This window comes from Aplidium turbinatum, chromosome 11, assembly GCF_918807975.1.
Source record: "Aplidium turbinatum chromosome 11, kaAplTurb1.1, whole genome shotgun sequence".
Lineage (NCBI taxonomy): Eukaryota > Metazoa > Chordata > Ascidiacea > Aplousobranchia > Polyclinidae > Aplidium > Aplidium turbinatum.
In genome coordinates, this window is record NC_137482.1 from 26772345 (window position 1) to 26795547 (window position 23203).

Genomic DNA, 23203 nt, shown 5'->3' on the forward strand with positions numbered 1-23203 from the left:
AACATAAAAAAAAACTTTAATGTGTGCAATTTGCAATGAAATTTCTCAGGAAAGTTTTTCAGTGGTTTCAACATGACTGGCTGCCATTATTAATGAACATAAAAAAAAACTTTAATGTGTGCAATTTGCAATGAAATGTCTCAGGAAAATTTTTCAGTGGTTTCCACATGACTGGCTGTGTAAACTATGCGTCGCTGGCACTCCGACAGGCGCACCTATATTATCAGGAGTTTAACAGCGGGCAAGTCTATCGTAAAGGCGTACCCTGACTTCCTTAAACTGCTACAAACCAAACAGCACTAGAAACTAGTATAACTGTATTTTTGGGTGTTGCATTCAATCAATTTAATTACGTGTCGAATCCGGCATAAAGCAAGATCATGAATCGAGTTCAAACTAGAACGAATTCAGTCAGGTACAGTCAAGATTTAAAACGATATGGAATCCAAGTTCCAGCCAACATTACTTTCCTTTCTTTCCAATTTCAAACTACAAATCTACAACGAGGTCCTTGGCAACCGGTTTCCACACACGAAAGGCATTGTGGGTAAAACAATCACTAAATAGAAAAGGGGGCGCTTTTCGCCAGGCAAAATAATGCACAATAAATAATTGGCGTTTCTTACATACCCACCCCCAAAGCGGAAGTCAACAACTGTAGCTTTAAAACGGAAAGAAACGCATCACAAGAAGCTACAACACAAATAGGGAGTGTAGTGGATAAGGTAAATCACCTCATCTCGAGCAACGAAACGTAAGCTTTTAACGATAACAAACAAGTATGATACTTAAAGGGGCTGACCGAGATTAGTGGAGTTTTTGGGGCTCCCGGTCGCAAGCACAAATAGTTATTTGGCGGAATCAACACAATTCGTGGCAACACAAGTCACGCAACAGATAGCCACTGCGACATTAGGCCTAGTAAATGAATGACTGACTACAATACTACAGTACAATGAAACTATACATGCAAATCACACAGGGTAACATTGAGCATGCAATCAATGTGCACCAAACGAAGTTCACTCATAGCCTAATTGTTCAACTTAATTTCAAAGTTCATTTTCAGTTCACTACTCAAGAACAGACTTAGTCCATACATCCTTCTAACAAACAAATTTTGCGAATGTCTCTCAGGAATGTAGCACCACCAGCAGTTCGTACACGGACTCTTCTGACCAGGTTGTTGCAGTCTGGGATGACTTCTAACACTACTGCCTTGGGCCATTGCCCTCGTTTAGATGTTTCATCAACAACCAGAACGACATCTCCCACCTTCAGACTTGGGGCAGTGGCAAACCATTTTTGCCTAGGTTGGAGTAAGGGTAGATATTGGGAAATCCACCGTTCCCAGAATCGATCAGCGAGATACTGTGTCTTCCTCCACGAACGACGGTAGCCATCAGCTTTGACAAATTCATCTGGAGGATAGGTATCACAAACCGAGCCAGAAATGATCATGCTCGGGGTAAGCACACCTAAGTCATCAGGGACTGAGGGTAGTTTGGTGATTGGTCGATCGTTAAGAATTCGTTCGATCTCTGTAATCAATGTTAATAAATCAAATTCGTCCAAAGTGGTCTCTCCCACTAAAGACCTCATTAATTTCCGAACCATGCGGAAAAATCGCTCATAGAAGCCACCTTGATGCGAGCTTCGTGGCGGGTTGTAATGCCAGTTGGTTTCTTCTTTGAGAAAGGCATCAGACACAGCTTTCCGGTTCCAATTCAGCAAACCTTCCTTCAGTTCCCGTTCAGCAGCAACAAAGTTTCCCCCGTTGTCACTGTACAGATCTTTCGGTCGGACATGCCTGCGATTGCAGAATCTGCGGAAAGCTTGTAGAAACGCACTTGCTTCCATCGATTGCACGATTTCAAAGTGCACGGCTCTTGTTGCCAGACAAGAAAAAATGCAGACATATCTTTTCAGACTGTTACGGCCAGATTTGATTGAAAGAGGTCCCATGAGATCCGTGCCTACAGCAACAAATGGAGGACTCTTGTTTACACGGTCTGCTGGTAAGTTACCCATCTGTTGGCGACCAGTTGTAGCCTTCCAAAATCGACAGTTAAGGCATGCTTGTAAAACTCTTTTCACCGCCGATCTTCCTTTAACCACCCAAAACATCTTGTTCATGGCTGCAAGGACTTGAGAACTCCCCATATGTCCTTCCCTTTGGTGGTACATCATAATGAGAAGATCGGTGACTGGGTGATCAAAGGGTACAATGATTGGATGCTTGCTCTCCATTGACAGTGAAGACCTTTGTAGGCGCCCACCAACGCGAAGCAGGCCATCCACCAAATAAGGGTTCAGGGACTGCAACGTCCGTAGTGCGGGACTCTTTTTCAATTGGGTTTCCGATACTAAACTTAGTGGGGACCGAAACGATTCGTGATCATGCAGAACAGCAAATGCTGCAGGGTAAACCTGCTTTTGGACAGATTTCAGGATGGCTTCTTTAGCCAATGTCAACTCTTCATTCGATAAATATCCTACAGCAGGCGATGAACAGGTCTTTGAACATTTTCGTCTCAGGTACTGTTTGAATCGCAGTAGCCACGCCACAGTTACTTGCAACTTCCGAAAGTCAGAATACCGCACGAACAGCTGGTGCATGATGTCATTGGATGTCTCTTGTACTTGGGTTGAGAAGCTCTTCTTTACCTCTGGATCTTCTTCTCCAAGGTCTGCCAGAAAATCTGGCTGTTTAGGCCAATTGTCCGTAGGCTCACGTAAAAATGCTGGACCGTCGAACCACAGTGCAGCAGACTCAACCTTATCGGGCCACACACCTCTTGAAGCAAGGTCAGCCGGGTTCAGTGCAGATGGCACATAATGCCATTGATGAACACTGCTCATAGTATGAATGAGTGCAATTCTATTTGCAACAAATGTCCCGAATCGAGTAGATTCATTATTCAAGTACCGAAGCACCACAGTGGCATCTGACCACAAATACACAGCATGCAATTTAACCTCTAGTTCATGTACAATTAAGGTACTTAGCTTGGCGCCAAGGACTGCAGCGCACAACTCAAGCCGCGGAATGGTGACTGTTTTGAGCGGTGCAACCCTTGACTTACCCATTACCAACAAACACTCCACAGTATTATTAGCATATATGACGCGTAAATATGAACATGCGCCATAACCATTTGTGCTTGCATCTGAAAAGGTGTGAAGTTCATACATTTTAACCTCTCTCCCTAGTTCCCGAAAACTCCTCGGGAGGGAAACCTTCTCCAGCAGAGGGAGATCATGAAGCCACCTTGTCCAATCAACTCCAACACCTGGCAGTGAGACCAACTCTTCATCCCAACCAAGCTCAGCACGACACGCTTCCTGTAATAGTTGCTTCGCAGGCAAAAGAAAAGGTTGCAAAACACCCAAAGGATCGTAAGCTTGTCCTACCATTGACAACAACCCTCGCCTCGTGCATGCCTTCTCATGGATGTTGACCTTGACCCGAAGCTGGTCGCTTTCAGAATCCCAGACAACTCCCAACGTCTTTTGTACCGGCAGTTGGACATGCTTCAACTCCACCTCACCTGCCCGGTCTTCCTGTGACACAGAACTTAGCACCTGCCTGTTATTTGACAGGAATTTGGTAATGTGAAATCCTCCACTTTTAAGAAGCTTTGACAACTCTTCAATTAAGGTAACTCCACTCTCTATAGAATCACACGACTTACATAAATCGTCAACATAAATATTTTTCCTTACCGTTTCGAGGGTTTCGTCGCTGGCTCCGGTCAGGTTCTCCTCAGCAGTTGTCCTCAACGCAAATGCTGCACAGCTCGGTGAACATTTCGCTCCGAACACATGTGTATTCATCCTGTAATCAACAGGTTGCTGCTGCAGATCATCATCTGGGTACCAGAGGAAGCGGTAAGCATCCCGATCCTGTTCGTCCACCAACACCTGTGAAAACATCGCTTTAATGTCTCCAACCACAGCGATTGGGTGTTGTCTAAAGCGTAGAAGTACCCCCACTAATGCATTAGTTAAATCTGGTCCTTGTAACAGCATCTCATTGAGAGAACTGCCCTTGTATTGAGCACTGCAGTCAAATACAACCCTAAACTTGGTTGTGATAGAAGTGCAGTGGTGCGGTATATAGCAAACCTTGCCTGGAGGAGATGGGGCATCATCAGCAATCCTATCTGCATACCCGCAATCAAGATACTCATTTATCTTTTTGCGATATTTCTCATACAGGGCCGGGTCAGCAAGAAATCTTTTGCGCATTCCCTGCAAGCGTTTCAATGCCATCTCGCGATTATTTGGCAACTGATGATCACCCTCTTTCCACAGCAAGCCCACCGAGTAATGATCTCCTACCTTTTTTACTGTCCTTCTCATTGTCTCCATAGCCCGCCTATCATCTAATGACATGCACGGGACTTGAGGTTCTTCCAGGTCTTTAAAATCCTGAGATAGGAGGTCTAAAATCTCCTTACACGACTCCTTCTCTGATTCAGCCTTGTGAATGAAGTTCACCATAACCTGGGGCAAGCCTTCTATTCTGTGGTCTCCATCGTCCTTTCCATAAATGGTCCATCCTAAAGCTGTATGCATTCCACTTGGCTCACCGGGAGCTCCAATGCGGACATCTTTGAGCAAGTATGCTTGGTGTAAGTCACTCCCCAGTAGCAGCTCCACCTTGCGTTCCTTTAACCGTGGGAACTTTAGGTCTTTCAAGTGGGGATATGACTCTGCCAATTCTTCCGTTGGTATACTGGAACTTACATCCACCACTTCGTCCATCACCAGAGTATCATTGAGCGTGAAGGCAGAGCTTTCAGATAAGCCCTGAATATTCAAAGACTCGATCTGTTTGCTTTGCACGGTGACTGCGTTTGTAGTCACCAATGCAACCTTGCCTCTTTTCACTGGTACTCCCAGTCGTTTCGCAAGGCCAGTGGAGCATATATTCACACTCGACCCTTCGTCAATGAAGGCGTATGTAAACACACTCTTCTTGGGGTCACTGGACCACACCTTGACTGGAAGTACCTTGAAGATTGTGTTTTTCGTTCCAACAAATGTGTTGCTGCTGGCACTGCAAGCAGAAACAACATCATCGTCTCCCTTGAGGCCAGATTCCTTACTTGATTCCTTACTAACCTTCTCTTCTCGGTGCAATAAAGTGTTGTGGTGTTTATTGCACTTCAAGCACAGCACCTTCGACTTGCATTGGGACACCCTATGTCCAGCTTGCAGGCAATTAAAACACAACCATTCTTGCCTAACAATGTCCATCCTTTCTGCGACAGTCTTGGCCTTGAACGTCTGACATTTCCACAATCGATGCATTCCTTTGCAACAAATACATGTATCGTCCCGACGAGAAACTGGCGACTTTGTTGCATGCTGTTGAGCATTGCATATGGTCACTTGTGTTGACCTTCTATTTCCATAACCATGGGACGATGGAGACTGTTTCTTTTCTCGCTCTTTGGGCTGATGAAGCAGCTGACCAAACTCACTATCTGCTTCGGATGCAGCATTTTCCACCAGTATCCGAAGATCGACAAAAGTTCCATGGTTTGGACCCTTGTTGCTGATAGTGACGAACTTTGCTCTTAACTTATATGGCAATTTATTAAAGAGCCTCTGCAGGAGATCGTCACTATCCAGAAGACTTGCCTTTCCCCATGCTTTGAAGCTAGTCTCGCATTTATACATTTTATCACACAATTGTGTGAGTGCCTTAGAATCCCATTCTTTGATTGGTGGTCCATCCAGCAAATTGTGCTTTGCCTCCGACATCAATTTCTTAGGATTACCAAATCTCTTTTCCAATCTTGTCCACGCTAATTCATACGCCTCTCTTCTATTCTCCAAACAACTGAGCCCAGCGATGGCTTCGTGTGCCTGACCAATGCACATTGTTTCCAGAAATGCCATCCGGTCTTGATAGTCGACATAAACATTATCCACATATTTTAGAAATTTTCTCTTAAAGTTTGCATATTGCAAAATATCCCCGTCGAAGTTTTCTAGCGCCAGATACGGTGCTGTATGTGTGTTGGTGTGATAAGGGGTTCCAAAATAAGATTGTGGAAATTTAACGCTGTTGTCCAGCTTTGGTAGGCTCGAAAATCCAGGTGGAAGGTTTAGAAATGTGGGAGATGGAGCAGAAGGCTCACACCTCGGAATAGGTAATTGAGTCGATGGATTGAATCCTGGGATATTCACTAAGGGCGTTTCATATCTTGGAAAAAACAAATCATTTTGCTCCTGTTGACGTTCATTAGATAGTCTAGTAGAGTCACCAAATTGTGCTGGGATTTTTGGCACCGAGAGAATTTTTTGCAGTTTTGGGTAAGATGGTGCATCAAGGCTGGCAGAGTTCCCAGGCTGAGTTTCAGCATTGAGCTGAGAGCCTAAATGGAAGTTCGCAAATGATCCCAAAGTACCTTCTTCAGGACCAGTACTCTTCGAGCAGTGAGCCTTGGAATCCTGCACTTGGTGCGAGGTGACCTGGACCTCCTGGGAAGATTCTGAGGTTGGAGTCACCACTGGTTCATGGAATACAACTGTGGGTGTTGTGGTATGAGCTGAGGACGACTCGCTATGCTCATAAGACAGCGATGGCCCACACCGCGTCTTCCACTTACCACAACCATCCTGCACCTTGGCCACCATATCTCCAATACTTTCCACCGTTGTCCACAAGGCGTCAAGAGGGCTAGAATTGTCCAATATTCTGGACTGAAGGGAATCGACATTATCTAAGAAATCGTAACATTCCGACTCCAATGCTACCACATCACTGTGCTTGGTGGTGGTAGCTGAAAATTCTCCTAAACTTCTTTGGAGGGCTCGGGCTGTTGTTCTTAATTTTAACACATCCCTTTTCAGCTCCTTAATCATATGATCGGAGTTTGGTGCTACAGTGGGGGAATGGCCCGAGTCAGATTCCCCGCCATCACCTTGATTATTACTCATCATGAACAACTAATTTCACAATTACAAAGTACGGTAACGTTACAAGTAATAGTTACCTCAAATTACACAAACATTAAAGTCACAACACAGAATAGTTACCACAACTATCACACACAATAATGCTACAAGCTGTCGATATCGACCTACAGTATAACTTACCGTACCCAGGACACTACCTGCTTAAGGTACTAGCTAAGTTACAAACTCTGCTGTAAACCAAGTCACAGAGTAACCTTAGAATTTAAAAACTACACTACTGTACACAACAGCAGTTTTTAACAAACAATTACTGGGACAATAGGAATTAAACCTCGTTTTAAATAATGTAAACTATGCGTCGCTGGCACTCCGACAGGCGCACCTATATTATCAGGAGTTTAACAGCGGGCAAGTCTATCGTAAAGGCGTACCCTGACTTCCTTAAACTGCTACAAACCAAACAGCACTAGAAACTAGTATAACTGTATTTTTGGGTGTTGCATTCAATCAATTTAATTACGTGTCGAATCCGGCATAAAGCAAGATCATGAATCGAGTTCAAACTAGAACGAATTCAGTCAGGTACAGTCAAGATTTAAAACGATATGGAATCCAAGTTCCAGCCAACATTACTTTCCTTTCTTTCCAATTTCAAACTACAAATCTACAACGAGGTCCTTGGCAACCGGTTTCCACACACGAAAGGCATTGTGGGTAAAACAATCACTAAATAGAAAAGGGGGCGCTTTTCGCCAGGCAAAATAATGCACAATAAATAATTGGCGTTTCTTACAGGCTGCCATTATTAATGAACATAAAAAATAACTTTAACGTGTGCAATTTGCAATGAAATGTCTCAGGAAATCTTTTCAGTGGTTTCCACATGACTGGCTGCCATTATTAATGAACATAAAAAAAAACTTTAATGTGTGCAATTTGCAATGAAATATCTCAGGAAAATTTTTCAGTGGTTTCCACATGACTGGCTGCCATTATTTATGAACATAAAAAAAAACTTTAATGTGTGCAATTTGCAATGAAATGTCTCAGGGAAATTTTTCAGTGGTTTCCACATGACTGGCTGCCATTATTAATGAACATAAAAAAAAACTTTAATGTGTGCAATTTGCAATGAAATGTCTCAGGAAAATTTTTCAGTGGTTTCCACATGACTGGCTGCCATTATTAATGAACATAAAAAAAAAATTCAATGTGTGCAATTTGCAATGAAATGTCTCAGGAAAATTTTTTAGTGGTTTCCACATGACTGGCACCTTATTATTATTGAACAAAAAAAATTATTTTGCACTGTATGAAATGTCTTAGAAAAATTTTTGAAAATTTTTTTTGAAAAGACAATTTTTTTTAATAATGTTCACTTTTAGTACGTAAAACAACTTTCTTAGACAATTTTTAATGACAATAGTTTCAAACAAAAAGAATTGGAAAGCTTCGGAAAAAAATTTTTTTTCACTGTTTGAAATGACCATGTAATGTCTTGGAAAAATTTTTGAAAAAGATTTTCGAAAAAAATTTTTTTTCTTGATAATCGAAACTTTTTTTGTAGGATAAAACATCTTAGGCCATTTACAATAACTTTAGTCAAAAAAAATAATTAGAGTGTGACTAACTTAGAATATACGCTATCTCCTTAAATAAAGCAGCTGCACAGCTCTCAATGCAGGTATAACCAATTCAATGAACTTTTGTTCATTGAATACTTTTTAACTTAAAACCAAGTTTTAGCGGTGCTAACACGTTTTGGAATGATAAAACATTATTACTGAACATAAAAATAAACTTTTGCAGTATGAAAAAAATTTTGAAAAATTTTGAAAAATATTCTTGTTCAATGTGTGCAATGAGTTATGAAATGTCTTATAAAAAATTTTGCAAACAATTTTTGATTTTTTCAATAATGTTCACATTTAGTACGTAAAACAACTTTCTTAGACAATTCTTAATGACGTTAGTTTCAAACAAAAAGAATTGGATACTTTAGCAAAAAAAAAATTATTTTTCACTGTATGAAATGTCTTAGAAAAATTTTTGAAAATTTTTTTTGAAAAGACAATTTTTTTCAATAATGTTCACTTTTTGTACGTAAAGCAACTTTCTTAGACAATTTTTAATGACGTTAGTTTCAAACAAAAAGAATTGGAAAGCTTCGGAATAAATTTTTTTTTTCACTGTATGAAATGACAATGTAATGTCTTGAAAAAATTTTTGAAAAAGATTTTCGAAAAATTTTTTTTCTTGATAATCGAAACTTTTTATGTAGGAAAAACTATCTTAGGCCATTTACAATAACTTTAGTCAAAAAAAATAATTAGAGTGTGACTTTAACTTAAAATATACGCTATCTTCTTAAATAAAGCAGCTGCACAGCTCTCAATGCAGGTATAAGCAATTCAACAAGACAACTTTTTAACTTGAAACCAAGTTTTAGCGGTGCTAACACGTTTTGGAATAATAAAACAATATTACTGAACATCAAAATAAACTTTTGCAGTATGAAAGAAATTTTGAAAAATTTTCGTGTAAGTCGTCATTTCGTGTAAGTCGTCACTTTTTCTGTTTCTCCTGGGGTGACGTTATCCAAGTTCTACTGTAGCTTTAGTGGTGCTAACATGTTTTGGAATGATAAAACAATATTACTGAACATAAAAATAAACTTTTGAAGTATGAAAAGAACTTTGAAAAATTTTGAAAAAAATTCTTGTTCAATGTGTGCATTTTGCAATAAAATGTCTCAGGAAAATTTTTCAGTGGTTTCCACATGACTGGCTGCCATTATTAATGAACATAAAAAAAAACTTTAATGTGTGCACTTTGCAATGAAATGTCTCAGGAAAATTTTTCAGTGGTTTCCACATGACTGGCTGCCGTTATTAATGAACATAAAAAAAAATTTAATGTGTGCAATTTGCAATGAAATGTCTCAGGAAAATTTTTCACTGGTTTCCACATGACTGGCTGCCATTATTAATGAACATAAAAAAAAACTTTAATGTGTGCAATTTGCAATGAAATGTCTCAGGAAAATTTTTCAGTGGTTTCCACATGACTGGCTGCCATTATTAATGAACATAAAAAATAACTTTAATGTGTGCAATTTGCAATGAAATGTCTCAGGAAAATTTTTCAGTGGTTTCCACATGACTGGCTGCCATTATTAATGAACATAAAAAAAAACTTTAATGTGTGCAATTTGCAATGAAATATCTCAGGAAAATTTTTCAGTGGTTTCCACATGACTGGCTGCCATTATTTATGAACATAAAAAAAAACTTTAATGTGTGCAATTTGCAATGAAATGTCTCAGGGAAATTTTTCAGTGGTTTCCACATGACTGGCTGCCATTATTAATGAACATAAAAAATTTTAATGTGTGCAATTTGCAATGAAATGTCTCAGGAAAATTTTTCAGTGGTTTCCACATGACTGGCTGCCATCATTAATGAACATAAAAAAAAACTTTATTGTGTGCAATTCGCAATGAAATGTCTCAGGAAAATTTTTCAGTGGTTTTCACATGACTGGCTGCCATTATTTATGAACATAAAAAAAAACTTTAATGTGTGCAATTTGCAATGAAATGTCTCAAGTAAATTTTTCAGTGGTTTCCACATGACTGGCTGCCATTATTAAAGAACATAAAAAAAAACATTAATGTGTGCAATTCGCAATGAAATGTCTCAGGAAAATTTTTCAGTGATTTCCACATGACTGGCACCCTATTATTAATGAACAAAAAAAATTATTTTGCACTGTACGAAATGTCTTAGAAAAATTTTTGAAAATTTTTTTTGAAAAGTCAATTTTTTTGAATAATGTTCACTTTTAGTACTTAAAACAACTTTCTTAGACAATTTTTAATGACGTTAGTTTTAAACAAAAAGAATTGCATAGTTTCGCATAATAAAATTATTTTTCACTGTATGAAATGTGTTAGAAAAATTTTTGAAAATTTTTTTTAAAAAGAAAATTTTTTTCAATAATTTTTGCTTTTAGTACGTAAAAAACCTTTCTTAGACAATTTTGATGACGTTAGTTTCAAACAAAAAGAATTGGATATATTCGCAAAAAATATTTATTTTTCACTGTTTGAAATGTCTTAGAAAAAGTTTTGAAAATTTATTTTGAAGACAATTTTTTTCAATAATTGTCACTTTTAGTACGTTAAACAACTTTCTTAGACAATTTTTAATGACGTTAGTTTCAAACAAAAAGAATTGGAAAGCTTCGGAAAAAAATTTTTTTTCATTGTTTGAAATGACCATGTAATGTCTTGGAAAAATTTTTGAAAAAGATTTTCGAAAAAAATTTTTTTTCTTGATAATCGAAACATTTTGTGTAGGATAAAATATCTTAGGCCATTTACAATAACTTTAGTCAAAAAAAATAATTAGAGTGTGACTTTAACTTAAAATATACGTTATCTCTTTAAATAAAGCAGCTGCACAGCTCTCAATGCAGGTATAAGCAATTCAATGAACTTTTGTTCATTGACAACTTTTTAACTTTAAACCAAGTTTTAGCGGTGCTAACATGTTTTGGAATAATAAAACAATATTACTGAACATCAAAATAAACTTTTGCAGTATGAAGGAAATTTTGAAAAATTTTCGTGTAAGTCGTCAGTTCGTGTAAGTCGTCACTTTTTCTGTTTCTCCTGGGGTGACGTTATCCAAGTTCTACTGTAGCTTTAGTGGTGCTAACATGTTTTGGAATGATAAAACAATATTACTGAACATAAAAATAAACTTTTGAAGTATGAAAAGAACTTTGAAAAATTTTGAAAAAAATTCTTGTTCAATGTGTGCAATGAGTTATGAAATGTCTTATAAAAAATTGTGCAAACAATTTTTGATTTTTTCAATAATGTTCACATTTAGTACGTAAAAGAACTTTCTTAGACAATTTTTAATGACGTTAGTTTCAAACAAAAAGAATTGGATACTTAAGCAAAAAAAAATTATTTTTCACTGTATGAAATGTCTTAGAAAAACTTTTGAAAATTTTTTTTGAAAAGACAATTTTTTTCAATAATGTTCACTTTTTGTACGTAAAACAACTTTCTTAGACAATTTTTAATGACGTTAGTTTCAAACAAAGAGAATTTGAAAGCTTCGGAATAAATTTTTTTTTTCACTGTATGAAATGACAATGTAATGTCTTGAAAAAATTTTTGAAAAAGATTTTCGAAAAAATTTTTTTTTTGATAATCGAAACTTTTTGTGTAGTAAAAACTATCTTAGGCCATTTACAATAACTTTAGTCAAAAAAAATAATTAGAGTGTGACTTTAACTTAAAATATACGCTATCTCCTTAAATAAAGCAGCTGCACAGCTCTCAATGCAAGTATAAGCAATTCAACAAGACAACTTTTTAACTTGAAACCAAGTTTTAGCGGTGCTAACACGTTTTGGAATAATAAAACAATATTACTGAACATCAAAATAAACTTTTGCAGTATGAAGGAAATTTTGAAAAATTTTCGTGTAAGTCGTCATTTCGTGTAAGTCGTCACTTTTTCTGTTTCTCCTGGGGTGACGTTATCCAAGATCTACTGTAGCTTTAGTGGTGCTAACATGTTTTGGAATGATAAAACAATATTACTGAACATAAAAATAAACTTTTGAAGTATGAAAAGAACTTTGAAAAATTTTGAAAAAAATTCTTGTTCAATGTGTGCATTTTGCAATAAAATGTCTCAGGAAAATTTTTCAGTGGTTTCCACATGACTGGCTGCCATTATTAATGAACATAAAAAAAAAACTTTAATGTGTGCACTTTGCAATGAAATGTCTCAGGACAATTTTTCAGTGGTTTCCACATGACTGGCTGCCGTTATTAATGAACATAAAAAAAAACTTTAATGTGTGCAATTTGCAATGAAATGTCTCAGGAAAATTTTTCAGTGGTTTCCACATGACTGGCTGCCATTATTAATGAACATAAAAAATAACTTTAATGTGTGCAATTTGCAATGAAATGTCTCAGGAAAATTTTTCAGTGGTTTCCACATGACTGGCTGCCATTATTAATGAACATAAAAAAAAACTTTAATGTGTGCAATTTGCAATGAAATATCTCAGGAAAATTTTTCAGTGGTTTCCACATGACTGGCTGCCATTATTTATGAACATAAAAAAAACTTTAATGTGTGCAATTTGCAATGAAATGTCTCAGGGAAACTTTTCAGTGGATTCCACATGACTGGCTGCCATTATTAGTGAACATAAAAAAAACTTTAATGTGTGCAATTTGCAATGAAATGTCTCAGGAAAATTTTTCAGTGGTTTCCACATGACTGGCTGCCATTATTAATGAACATAAAAAAAAAAACTTCAATGTGTGCAATTTGCAATGAAATGTCTCAGGAAAATTTTTTAGTGGTTTCCACATGACTGGCACCCTATTATTAATGAACAAAAAAAGTTATTTTGCACTGTATGAAATGTCTTAGAAAAATTTTTGAAAAGACAATTTTTTTTAATAATGTTCACTTTTAGTACGTAAAACAACTTTCTTAGACAATTTTTAATGACATTAGTTTCAAACAAAAAGAATTGGAAAGCTTCGGAAAAAAATTTTTTTTCACTGTTTGAAATGACCATGTAATGTCTTGGAAAAGATTTTGAAAAAGATTTTCGAAAAAAATTTTTTTTCTTGATAATCGAAACTTTTTTTGTAGGATAAAACATCTTAGGCCATTTACAATAACTTTAGTCAAAAAAAATAATTAGAGTGTGACTAACTTAGAATATACGCTATCTCCTTAAATAAAGCAGCTGCACAGCTCTCAATGCAGGTATAAGCAATTCAACAAGACAACTTTTTAACTTGAAACCAAGTTTTAGCGGTGCTAACACGTTTTGGAATAATAAAACAATATTACTGAACATCAAAATAAACTTTTGCAGTATGAAGGAAATTTTGAAAAATTTTCGTGTAAGTCGTCAGTTCGTGTAAGTCGTCACTTTTTCTGTTTCTCCTGGGGTGACGTTATCCAAGTTCTACTGTAGCTTTAGTGGTGCTAACATGTTTTGGAATGATAAAACAATATTACTGAACATAAAAATAAACTTTTGAAGTATGAAAAGAACTGAAAAATTTTGAAAAAAATTCTTGTTCAATGTGTGCATTTTGCAATAAAATGTCTCAGGAAAATTTTTCAGTGGTTTCCACATGACTGGCTACCATTATTAATGAACATAAAAAAAAAACTTTAATGTGTGCACTTTGCAATGAAATGTCTCAGGAAAATTTTTCAGTGGTTTCCACATGACTGGCTGCCATTATTAATGAACATAAAAAAAAACTTTAATGTGTGCAATTTGCAATGAAATGTCTCAGGAAAATTTTTCAGTGGTTTCCACATGACTGGCTGCCATTATTAATGAACATAAAAAAAAACTTTAATGTGTGCAATTTGCAATGAAATGTCTCAGGAAAATTTTTCAGTGGTTTCCACATGACTGGCTGCCATTATTACTGAACATAAAAATAAACTTTTGCAGTATGAAAAAAATTTTGAAAAATTTTGAAAAATATTCTTGTTCAATGTGTGCAATGAGTTATGAAATGTCTTATAAAAAATTTTGCAAACAATTTTTGATTTTTTCAATAATGTTCACATTTAGTACGTAAAACAACTTTCTTAGACAATTTTTAATGACGTTAGTTTCAAACAAAAAGAATTGGATACTTTAGCAAAAAAAAATTATTTTTCACTGTATGAAATGTCTTAGAAAAATTTTTGAAAATTTTTTTTGAAAAGACAATTTTTTTTAATAATGTTCACTTTTAGTACGTAAAACAACTTTCTTAGACAATTTTTAATGACATTAGTTTCAAACAAAAAGAATTGGAAAGCTTCGGAAAAAAATTTTTTTTCACTGTTTGAAATGACCATGTAATGTCTTGGAAAAATTTTTGAAAAAGATTTTCGAAAAAAATTTTTTTTCTTGATAATCGAAACTTTTTTTGTAGGATAAAACATCTTAGGCCATCTACAATAAATTTAGTCAAAAAAAATAATTAGAGTGTGACTTTAACTTAAAATATACGCTATCTCCTTAAATAAAACAGCTGCACAGCTCTCAATGCAGGTATAACCAATTCAATGAACTTTTGTTCATTGAATACTTTTTAATTTGAAACCAAGTTTTAGCGGTGCTAACACGTTTTGGAATGATAAAACATTATTACTGAACATAAAAATAAACTTTTGCAGTATGAAAAAAATTTTGAAAAATTTTGAAAAATATTCTTGTTCAATGTGTGCAATGAGTTATGAAATGTCTTATAAAAAATTTTGCAAACAATTTTTGATTTTTTCAATAATGTTCACATTTAGTACGTAAAACAACTTTCTTAGACAATTTTGAATGACGTTAGTTTCAAACAAAAAGAATTGGATAGTTTCGCAAAAAAAATTTATTTTTCACTGTATGAAATAACTAAGAAAAATTTTTGAAAATTTTTTTTGAAAAGACAATTTTTTTCAATAATTGTCACTTTTAGTACGTAAAACAACTTTCTTAGACAATTTTTAATGACGTTAGTTTCAAACAAAAAGAATTGGAAAGCTTCGAAAAAAATTTTTTTTTTCACTGTATGAAATGACAATGTAATGTCTTGAAAAAATTTTTGAAAAAGATTTTCGAAAAAAATTTTCTTCTTGATAATCGAAACTTTTTGTGTAGGATAAAATATCTTAGGCCATTTACAATAACTTTAGTCAAAAAAAGTAATTAGAGTGTGACTTTAACTTAAAATATACGCTATCTCCTTAAATAAAGCTGCTGTGCAGCTCTCAATGCAGGTATAAGCAATTCAATGAACTTTTGGTAATTGACAACTTTTCAACTTGAAACTAAGTTTTAGCGGTGCTAACATGTTTTGGAATGATAAAACAATATTACTGAACATAAAAATAAACTTTTGCAGTATGAAAAAATTTTGAAAAACTTTGAAAAAAATTCTTGTTCAATGTGTGCAATGAGTTATGAAATGTCTTATAAAAAATTTTGCAAACAATTTTTGATTTTTTCAATAATGTTCACTTTTAGTACGTAAAACAACTTTCTTAGACAATTTTTTATGACGTTAGTTTTAAACAAAAAGAATTGGAAAGCTTCGAAAAAAGTTTTTTTTTTTACTGTTTGAAATGACAATGTAGTGTCTTGGAAAAATTTTTGAAAAAGATTTTCGAAATAAATTTTTTTTCTTGATAATCGAAACTTTTTGTGTAGGATAAAATATCTTAGGCCATTTACAATAACTTTAGTCAAAAAAAATAATTAGAGTGTGACTTTAACTTAAAATATACGCTATCTCCTTAAATAAAGCAGCTGCACAGCTCTCAATGCAGGTATAAGCAATTCAATGAACTTTTGTTCATTGACAACTTTTTAACTTGAAACCAAGTTTTAGCGGTGCTAACACGTTTTGGAATAATAAAACAATATTACTGAACATCAAAATAAACTTTTGCAGTATGAAGGAAATTTTGAAAAATTTTCGTGTAAGTCGTCAGTTCGTGTAAGTCGTCACTTTTTCTGTTTCTCCTGGGGTGACGTTATCCAAGTTCTACTGTAGCTTTAGTGGTGCTAACATGTTTTGGAATGATAAAACAATATTACTGAACATAAAAATAAACTTTTGAAGTATGAAAAGAACTGAAAAATTTTGAAAAAAATTCTTGTTCAATGTGTGCATTTTGCAATAAAATGTCTCAGGAAAATTTTTCAGTGGTTTCCACATGACTGGCTACCATTATTAATGAACATAAAAAAAAAACTTTAATGTGTGCACTTTGCAATGAAATGTCTCAGGAAAATTTTTCAGTGGTTTCCACATGACTGGCTGCCATTATTAATGAACATAAAAAAAAACTTTAATGTGTGCAATTTGCAATGAAATGTCTCAGGAAAATTTTTCAGTGGTTTCCACATGACTGGCTGCCATTATTAATGAACATAAAAAAAAACTTTAATGTGTGCAATTTGCAATGAAATGTCTCAGGAAAATTTTTCAGTGGTTTCCACATGACTGGCTGCCATTATTACTGAACATAAAAATAAACTTTTGCAGTATGAAAAAAATTTTGAAAAATTTTGAAAAATATTCTTGTTCAATGTGTGCAATGAGTTATGAAATGTCTTATAAAAAATTTTGCAAACAATTTTTGATTTTTTCAATAATGTTCACATTTAGTACGTAAAACAACTTTCTTAGACAATTTTTAATGACGTTAGTTTCAAACAAAAAGAATTGGATACTTTAGCAAAAAAAAATTATTTTTCACTGTATGAAATGTCTTAGAAAAATTTTTGAAAATTTTTTTTGAAAAGACAATTTTTTTCAATAATGTTCACTTTTTGTACGTAAAACAACTTTCTTAGACAATTTTTAATGACGTTAGTTTCAAACAAAAAGAATTGGAAAGCTTCGGAATAAATTTTTTTTTTCACTGTATGAAATGACAATGTAATGTCTTGAAAAAATTTTTGAAAATGATTTTCGAAAAAAATTTTTTTCTTGATAATCGAAACTTTTTGTGTAGGAAAAACTATCTTAGGCCATTTACAATAACTTTAGTCAAAAAAAATAATTAGAGTGTGACTTTAACTTAAAATATACGCTATCTCCTTAAATAAAGCAGCTGCACAGCTCTCAATGCAGGTATAACCAATTCAATGAACTTTTGTTCATTGAATACTTTTTAACTTGAAACCAAGTTTTAGCGGTGCTAACACGTTTTGGAATGATAAAACATTATTACTGAACATAAAAATAAACTTTTGCAGCAGGAAAAAAATTTTGAAAAACTGAAAAAAATTCTTGTTCAATGTGTGCAATGAGTTATGAAATGTCTTATAAAAAATTTTGCAAACAATTTTTGATTTTTTCAATAATGTTCACTTTTAGTACGTAAAACAACTTTCTTAGACAATTTTTTATGACGTTAGTTTTAAACAAAAAGAATTGGAAAGCTTCGAAAAAAATTTTATTTTTTACTGTTTGAAATGACAATGTAGTGTCTTGGAAAAATTTTTGAAAAAGATTTTCGAAAAAAATTTGTTTTCTTGATAATCGAAACTTTTTGTGTAGGATAAAATATCTTAGGCCATTTACAATAACTTTAGTCAAAAAAAATAATTAGGGTGTGACTTTAACTCAAAATATTCGCTATCTCCTTAACACTTTAGCTGCCAGCGTTTTGAAAAAGTGAGAATAGTTCTCCTCTTTCTCTGGTTGCCATGGTAATGATAAAATGGGTTGCCAAACTATTGAAACGCACTTTGAAATTTTGGAGCAAATCGGTGTTGCAATTGATCGTCGAAATGACCATTGCATTTACAAGCGCGCCAGTCAGCAAAACAGTTTTTTTTTGCATTGAATCAACCTGTTCAGACGTGAAATCAATGTAAAGAAAAACGATAGGCCGAGTGATTCAACGTATTCAAACATTGAATCAATGTAAATACGAACTGTTAGGCTAATTCGGTTCTTTGAACAAATCGAATGGCTTTTGTAAATATTTCTCAGTTGCAACTTATACTTGGTCAGCAAAAGTTCCTTTTTTACACGATTTCAACGTCTGGCGACGATGAAACGATGTAAAAATGACAATTTTTGCTGGCCGGTAGCTAGGCTACTGTACCGTACCGAAGTTTAACTTAATCAACTAGGCGATTGCAAACATATTTCCTTTCGATGAAACCTATAGGCTACCACGTTTGGTTTGCCTTTACATTACATTCAAAAGTTTTGTTGACATCATACCATAGTGATAGCATATATTCATAAGAAAATGCTTGCTTGGATTTTTTTAGCGACTAGGGTTAGATAGCCTACAGGACTTCTAGCTAGTACCAGTAAGCAGTCTAGTCTAGTGACTCTAAATGAATAGGTAAATTAGTCTAAACCTTAAAAAATAATAGAATATTTCAATTACCTTGCTGCATAAAAAGTAAGCTTTTTTACATGACCTATGTGCATTGATCAATATACTAGTAGCCTGGCATCATGATCCCAGTTTAAGAATTTCTAGACCTCGAAGTCATTGCTGTATTTCGAGCTTTGTTCACACAGATTGGTGTTTTGACTTTTATTTAATTTTAAGAATTTGGCGGGGAAATAGGTTAAAAATCGTTTTTTTTTTGGTTTAAAATTAAAGCCACCTGTCAGGCCCCCAGACTGGCAACACATTAGGATTTTTGGGGCATTGTGACGTCATGTGACGTTAAATTACATCACAATTGCACGAGCTAACTCGTTTCCAGCGGCAGAACTGTTAAATAAAGCAGCTGCACAGCTCTCAATGCAGGTATAAGCAATTCAATGAACTTTTGTTCATTGACAACTTTTTAACTTGAAACCAAGTTTTAGCGGTGCTAACACGTTTTGGAATGATAAAACAATATTACTGAACATAAAAATAAACTTTTGCAGTATGAAAAAAATTTTGAAAAATTTTGAAAAATATTCTTGATCAATGTGTGCAATGAGTTATGAAATGTCTTATAAAAAATTTTGCAAACAATTTTTGATTTTTTCAATAATGTTCACGTTTAGTACGTAAAACAACTTTCTTAGACAATTTTTAATGACGTTAGTTTCAAACAAAAAGAATTGGATACTTTAGCAAAAAAAAATTATTTTTCACTGTATGAAATGTCTTAGAAAAATTTTTGAAAATTTTTTTTGAAAAGACAATTTTTTTCAATAATGTTCACTTTTTGTACGTAAAACAACTTTCTTAGACAATTTTAATGACGTTAGTTTCAAACAAAAATAATTGGAAAGCTTCGGAATAAATTTTTTTTCACTGTATGAAATGACAATGTAATGTCTTGAAAAAATTTTTGAAAAAGATTTTCGAAAAATTTTTTTTTCTTGATAATCGAAACTTTTTGTGTAGGATAAAATATTTTAGGCCATTTACAATAACTTTAGTCAAAAAAAATAATTAGAGTGTGACTTTAACTTAAAATATACGCTATCTCCTTAAATAAAGCAGCTGCACAGCTCTCAATGCAGGTATAAGCAATTCAATGAACTTTTGTTCATTGACAACTTTTTAACTTTAAACCAAGTTTTAGCGGTGCTAACACGTTTTGGAATAATAAAACAATATTACTGAACATCAAAATAAACTTTTGCAGTATGAAGGAAATTTTGAAAAATTTTCGTGTAAGTCGTCAGTTCGTGTAAGTCGTCACTTTTTCTGTTTCTCCTGGGGTGACGTTATCCAAGTTCTACTGTAGCTTTAGTGGTGCTAACATGTTTTGGAATGATAAAACAATATTACTGAACATAAAAATAAACTTTTGAAGTATGAAAAGAACTGAAAAATTTTGAAAAAAATTCTTGTTCAATGTGTGCATTTTGCAATAAAATGTCTCAGGAAAATTTTTCAGTGGTTTCCACATGACTGGCTACCATTATTAATGAACATAAAAAAAAAACTTTAATGTGTGCACTTTGCAATGAAATGTCTCAGGAAAATTTTTCAATGGTTTCCACGTGACTGGCTGCCGTTATTAATGAACATAAAAAAAAACTTTAATGTGTGCAATTTGCAATGAAATTTCTCAGGAAAATTTTTCAGTGGTTTCCACATGACTGGCTGCCATTATTAATGAACATAAAAAAAAACTTTAATGTGTGCAATTTGCAATGAAATGTCTCAGGAAAATTTTTCAGTGGTTTCCACATGACTGGCTGCCATTATTAATGAACATAAAAAATAACTTTAATGTGTGCAATTTGCAATGAAATGTCTCAGGAAATCTTTTCAGTGGTTTCCACATGACTGGCTGCCATTATTAATGAACATAAAAAAAAACTTTAATGTGTGCAATTTGCAATGAAATGTTTCAGGGAAATTTTTCAGTGGTTTCCACATGACTGGCTGCCATTATTAATGAACATAAAAAATTTTACTGTGTGCAATTTGCAATGAAATGTCTCAGGAAAATTTTTCAGTGGTTTCCACATGACTGGCTGCCATTATTAATGAACATAAAAAAAAAAACTTCAATGTGTGCAATTTGCAATGAAATGTCTCAGGAAAATTTTTTAGTGGTTTCCACATGACTGGCACCCTATTATTAATGAACAAAAAAAATTATTTTGCACTGTATGAAATGTCCTTAAAAAATTTTTGAAAATTTTTTTTGAAAAGACAATTTTTTTTAATAATGTTCACTTTTAGTACGTAAAAAAACTTTCTTAGACAATTTTTAATGACGTTAGTTCCAAACTAAAAGAATTAGATAGTTTCGCAAAAAAAAAATTAATTTTCACTGTATGAAATGTCTTAGAAAGATTTTTGAAACATTTTTTTGAAAAGACAATTTTTTTTCAATAATGTTCACTTTTAGTACGTAAAAAAACTTTCTTAGACAATTTTTAATGACGTTAGTTCCAAACTAAAAGAATTAGATAGTTTCGCAAAAAAAAATTAATTTTCACTGTATGAAATGTTTTAGGAAAATTTTTGAAAATTTTTTTGAAAAGAGTATTTTTTTTCAATAATATTCATTTTTAGTACGTAAAAAAACTTTCTTAGACAATTTTTAACGACGTTAGTTCCAAACTAAAAGAATTAGATAGTTTCGCAAAAAAAAATTATTTTTCACTGTATGAAATGTCTTAGAAAAATTTTTGAAAAATTTTTTGAAAAGACACTTTTTTTTCAATAATGTTCACTTTTGCTACGTAAAAAAACATTCTTAGACAATTTTTAATGACGTTAGTTCCAAACTAAAAGAATTAGATAGTTTTGCAAAAAAAAAATATTTTTTACTGTATGATATGTCTTGGAAAAATTTTTTTGAAAAGACAATTTTTTTTCAATAATGTTCATTTTTAGTACGTAAAAAAACTTTCGTAGACAATTTTTAATGACGTTAGTTCCAAACTAAAAGAATTAGAGAGTTTGGCAAAAAAAATTTATTTTTCACTGTATGGAAATGTCTTAGAAAAATTTTTGAAAAGTTTTTTTGAAAAGACAATTTTTTTCAATAATGTTCACTTTTAGTACGTAAAAAAACTTTCTTAGACAATTTTTAATGACGTTAGTTCCAAACTAAAAGAATTAGATAGTTTCGCAAAAAAAAATTTTTTTTCACTGTATGAAATGTCTTAGAAAAATTTTTGAAAAATTTTTTTGAAAAGACAATTTTTTTTCAATAATATTCATTTTTAGTACGTAAAAAAACTTTCTTAGACAATTTTTAATGACGTTAGTTCCAAACTAAAAGAATTAGATAGTTTCCAAAAAAAAAAATTATTTATCACTGTATGAAATGTCTTGGAAACAATTTTTTGAAAAATTTTTTTTCAATAATGTTCATTTTTAGTACGTAAAAAAACTTTCTTAGACAATTTTTAATGACGTTAGTTCCAAACTAAAAGAATTAGATAGTCTCGCAAAAAAAATTATTTTTCACTGAATGAAATGTCTTGGAAAAATTTTTTTAAAAAGACAATTTTTTTTCAATAATGTTCATTTTTAGTACGTAAAAAAACTTTCTTAGACAATTTTTAATGACGTTAGTTCCAAACTAAAAGAATTAGATAGTTTCGCAAAAAAAAATTATTTTTCACTGTATGAAATGTCTTGGAAAAATTTTTTTAATGAACATAAAAAAAAACTTTAATGTGTGCAATTTGCAATGAAATGTCTCAGGAAAATTTTTCAGTGGTTTCCACATGACTGGCTGCCATTATTAATGAACATAAAAAGAAACTTTAATGTGTGCACTTTGCAATGAAATGTCTCAGGAAAATTTTTCAGTGGTTTCCACATGACTGGCTGCCGTTATTAATGAACATAAATAAAAACTTTAATGTGTGCAGTTTGCAATGAAATGTCTCAGGAAAATTTTTCAGTGGTTTCCACATGACTGGCTGCCATTATTAATGAACATAAAAAAAAACTTTAATGTGTGCACTTTGCAATGAAATGTCTCAGGAAAATTTTTCAGTGGTTTCCACATGACTGGCTGCCGTTATTAATGAACATAAAAAAAAACTTTAATGTGTGCAATTTGCAATGAAATGTCTCAGGAAAATTTTTCAGTGGTTTCCACATGACTGGCTGCCATTATTAATGAACATAAAAAAAAACTTTAATGTGTGCAATTTGCAATGAAATGTCTCAGGAAAATTTTTCAGTGGTTTCCACATGACTGGCTGCCATTATTAATGAACATAAAAAAAAACTTTAATGTGTGCAATTTG

At 33.3% G+C, this 23203-nt stretch overlaps 1 protein-coding gene across 2 annotated transcripts; it reads right to left on the reverse strand.

Moving 5' to 3' along the window:
• Positions 1 to 200: 200 nt before the first annotated feature.
• LOC145779331 (uncharacterized) lies at positions 201 to 7721 on the reverse strand. Of its 2 annotated transcripts, XM_082590892.1 has the most exons (2): positions 4345 to 7721; positions 201 to 3924 (listed from the first exon to the last, which is right to left on the reverse strand). In XM_082590892.1, the coding sequence occupies exons 1-2, from the start codon at positions 6958 to 6960 to the stop codon at positions 1090 to 1092; spliced, it is 5451 nt and encodes a 1816-aa protein (XP_082447018.1). In that variant the 5' UTR covers positions 6961 to 7721; the 3' UTR covers positions 201 to 1089. The 2 variants fall into 2 exon arrangements, with proteins under 2 accessions (XP_082447018.1, XP_082447017.1); XM_082590891.1 differs by having other exon boundaries at positions 201 to 7721.
• Between the last annotated feature and the right edge of the window lie 15482 nt (positions 7722 to 23203).

Coding starts and splice junctions, on each gene's coding strand:
- LOC145779331 (XM_082590891.1), bottom strand. CDS start 6,960: ATGATGAGTAATAATCAAGGTGATGGCGGGGAATCTGACTCGGGCCAT.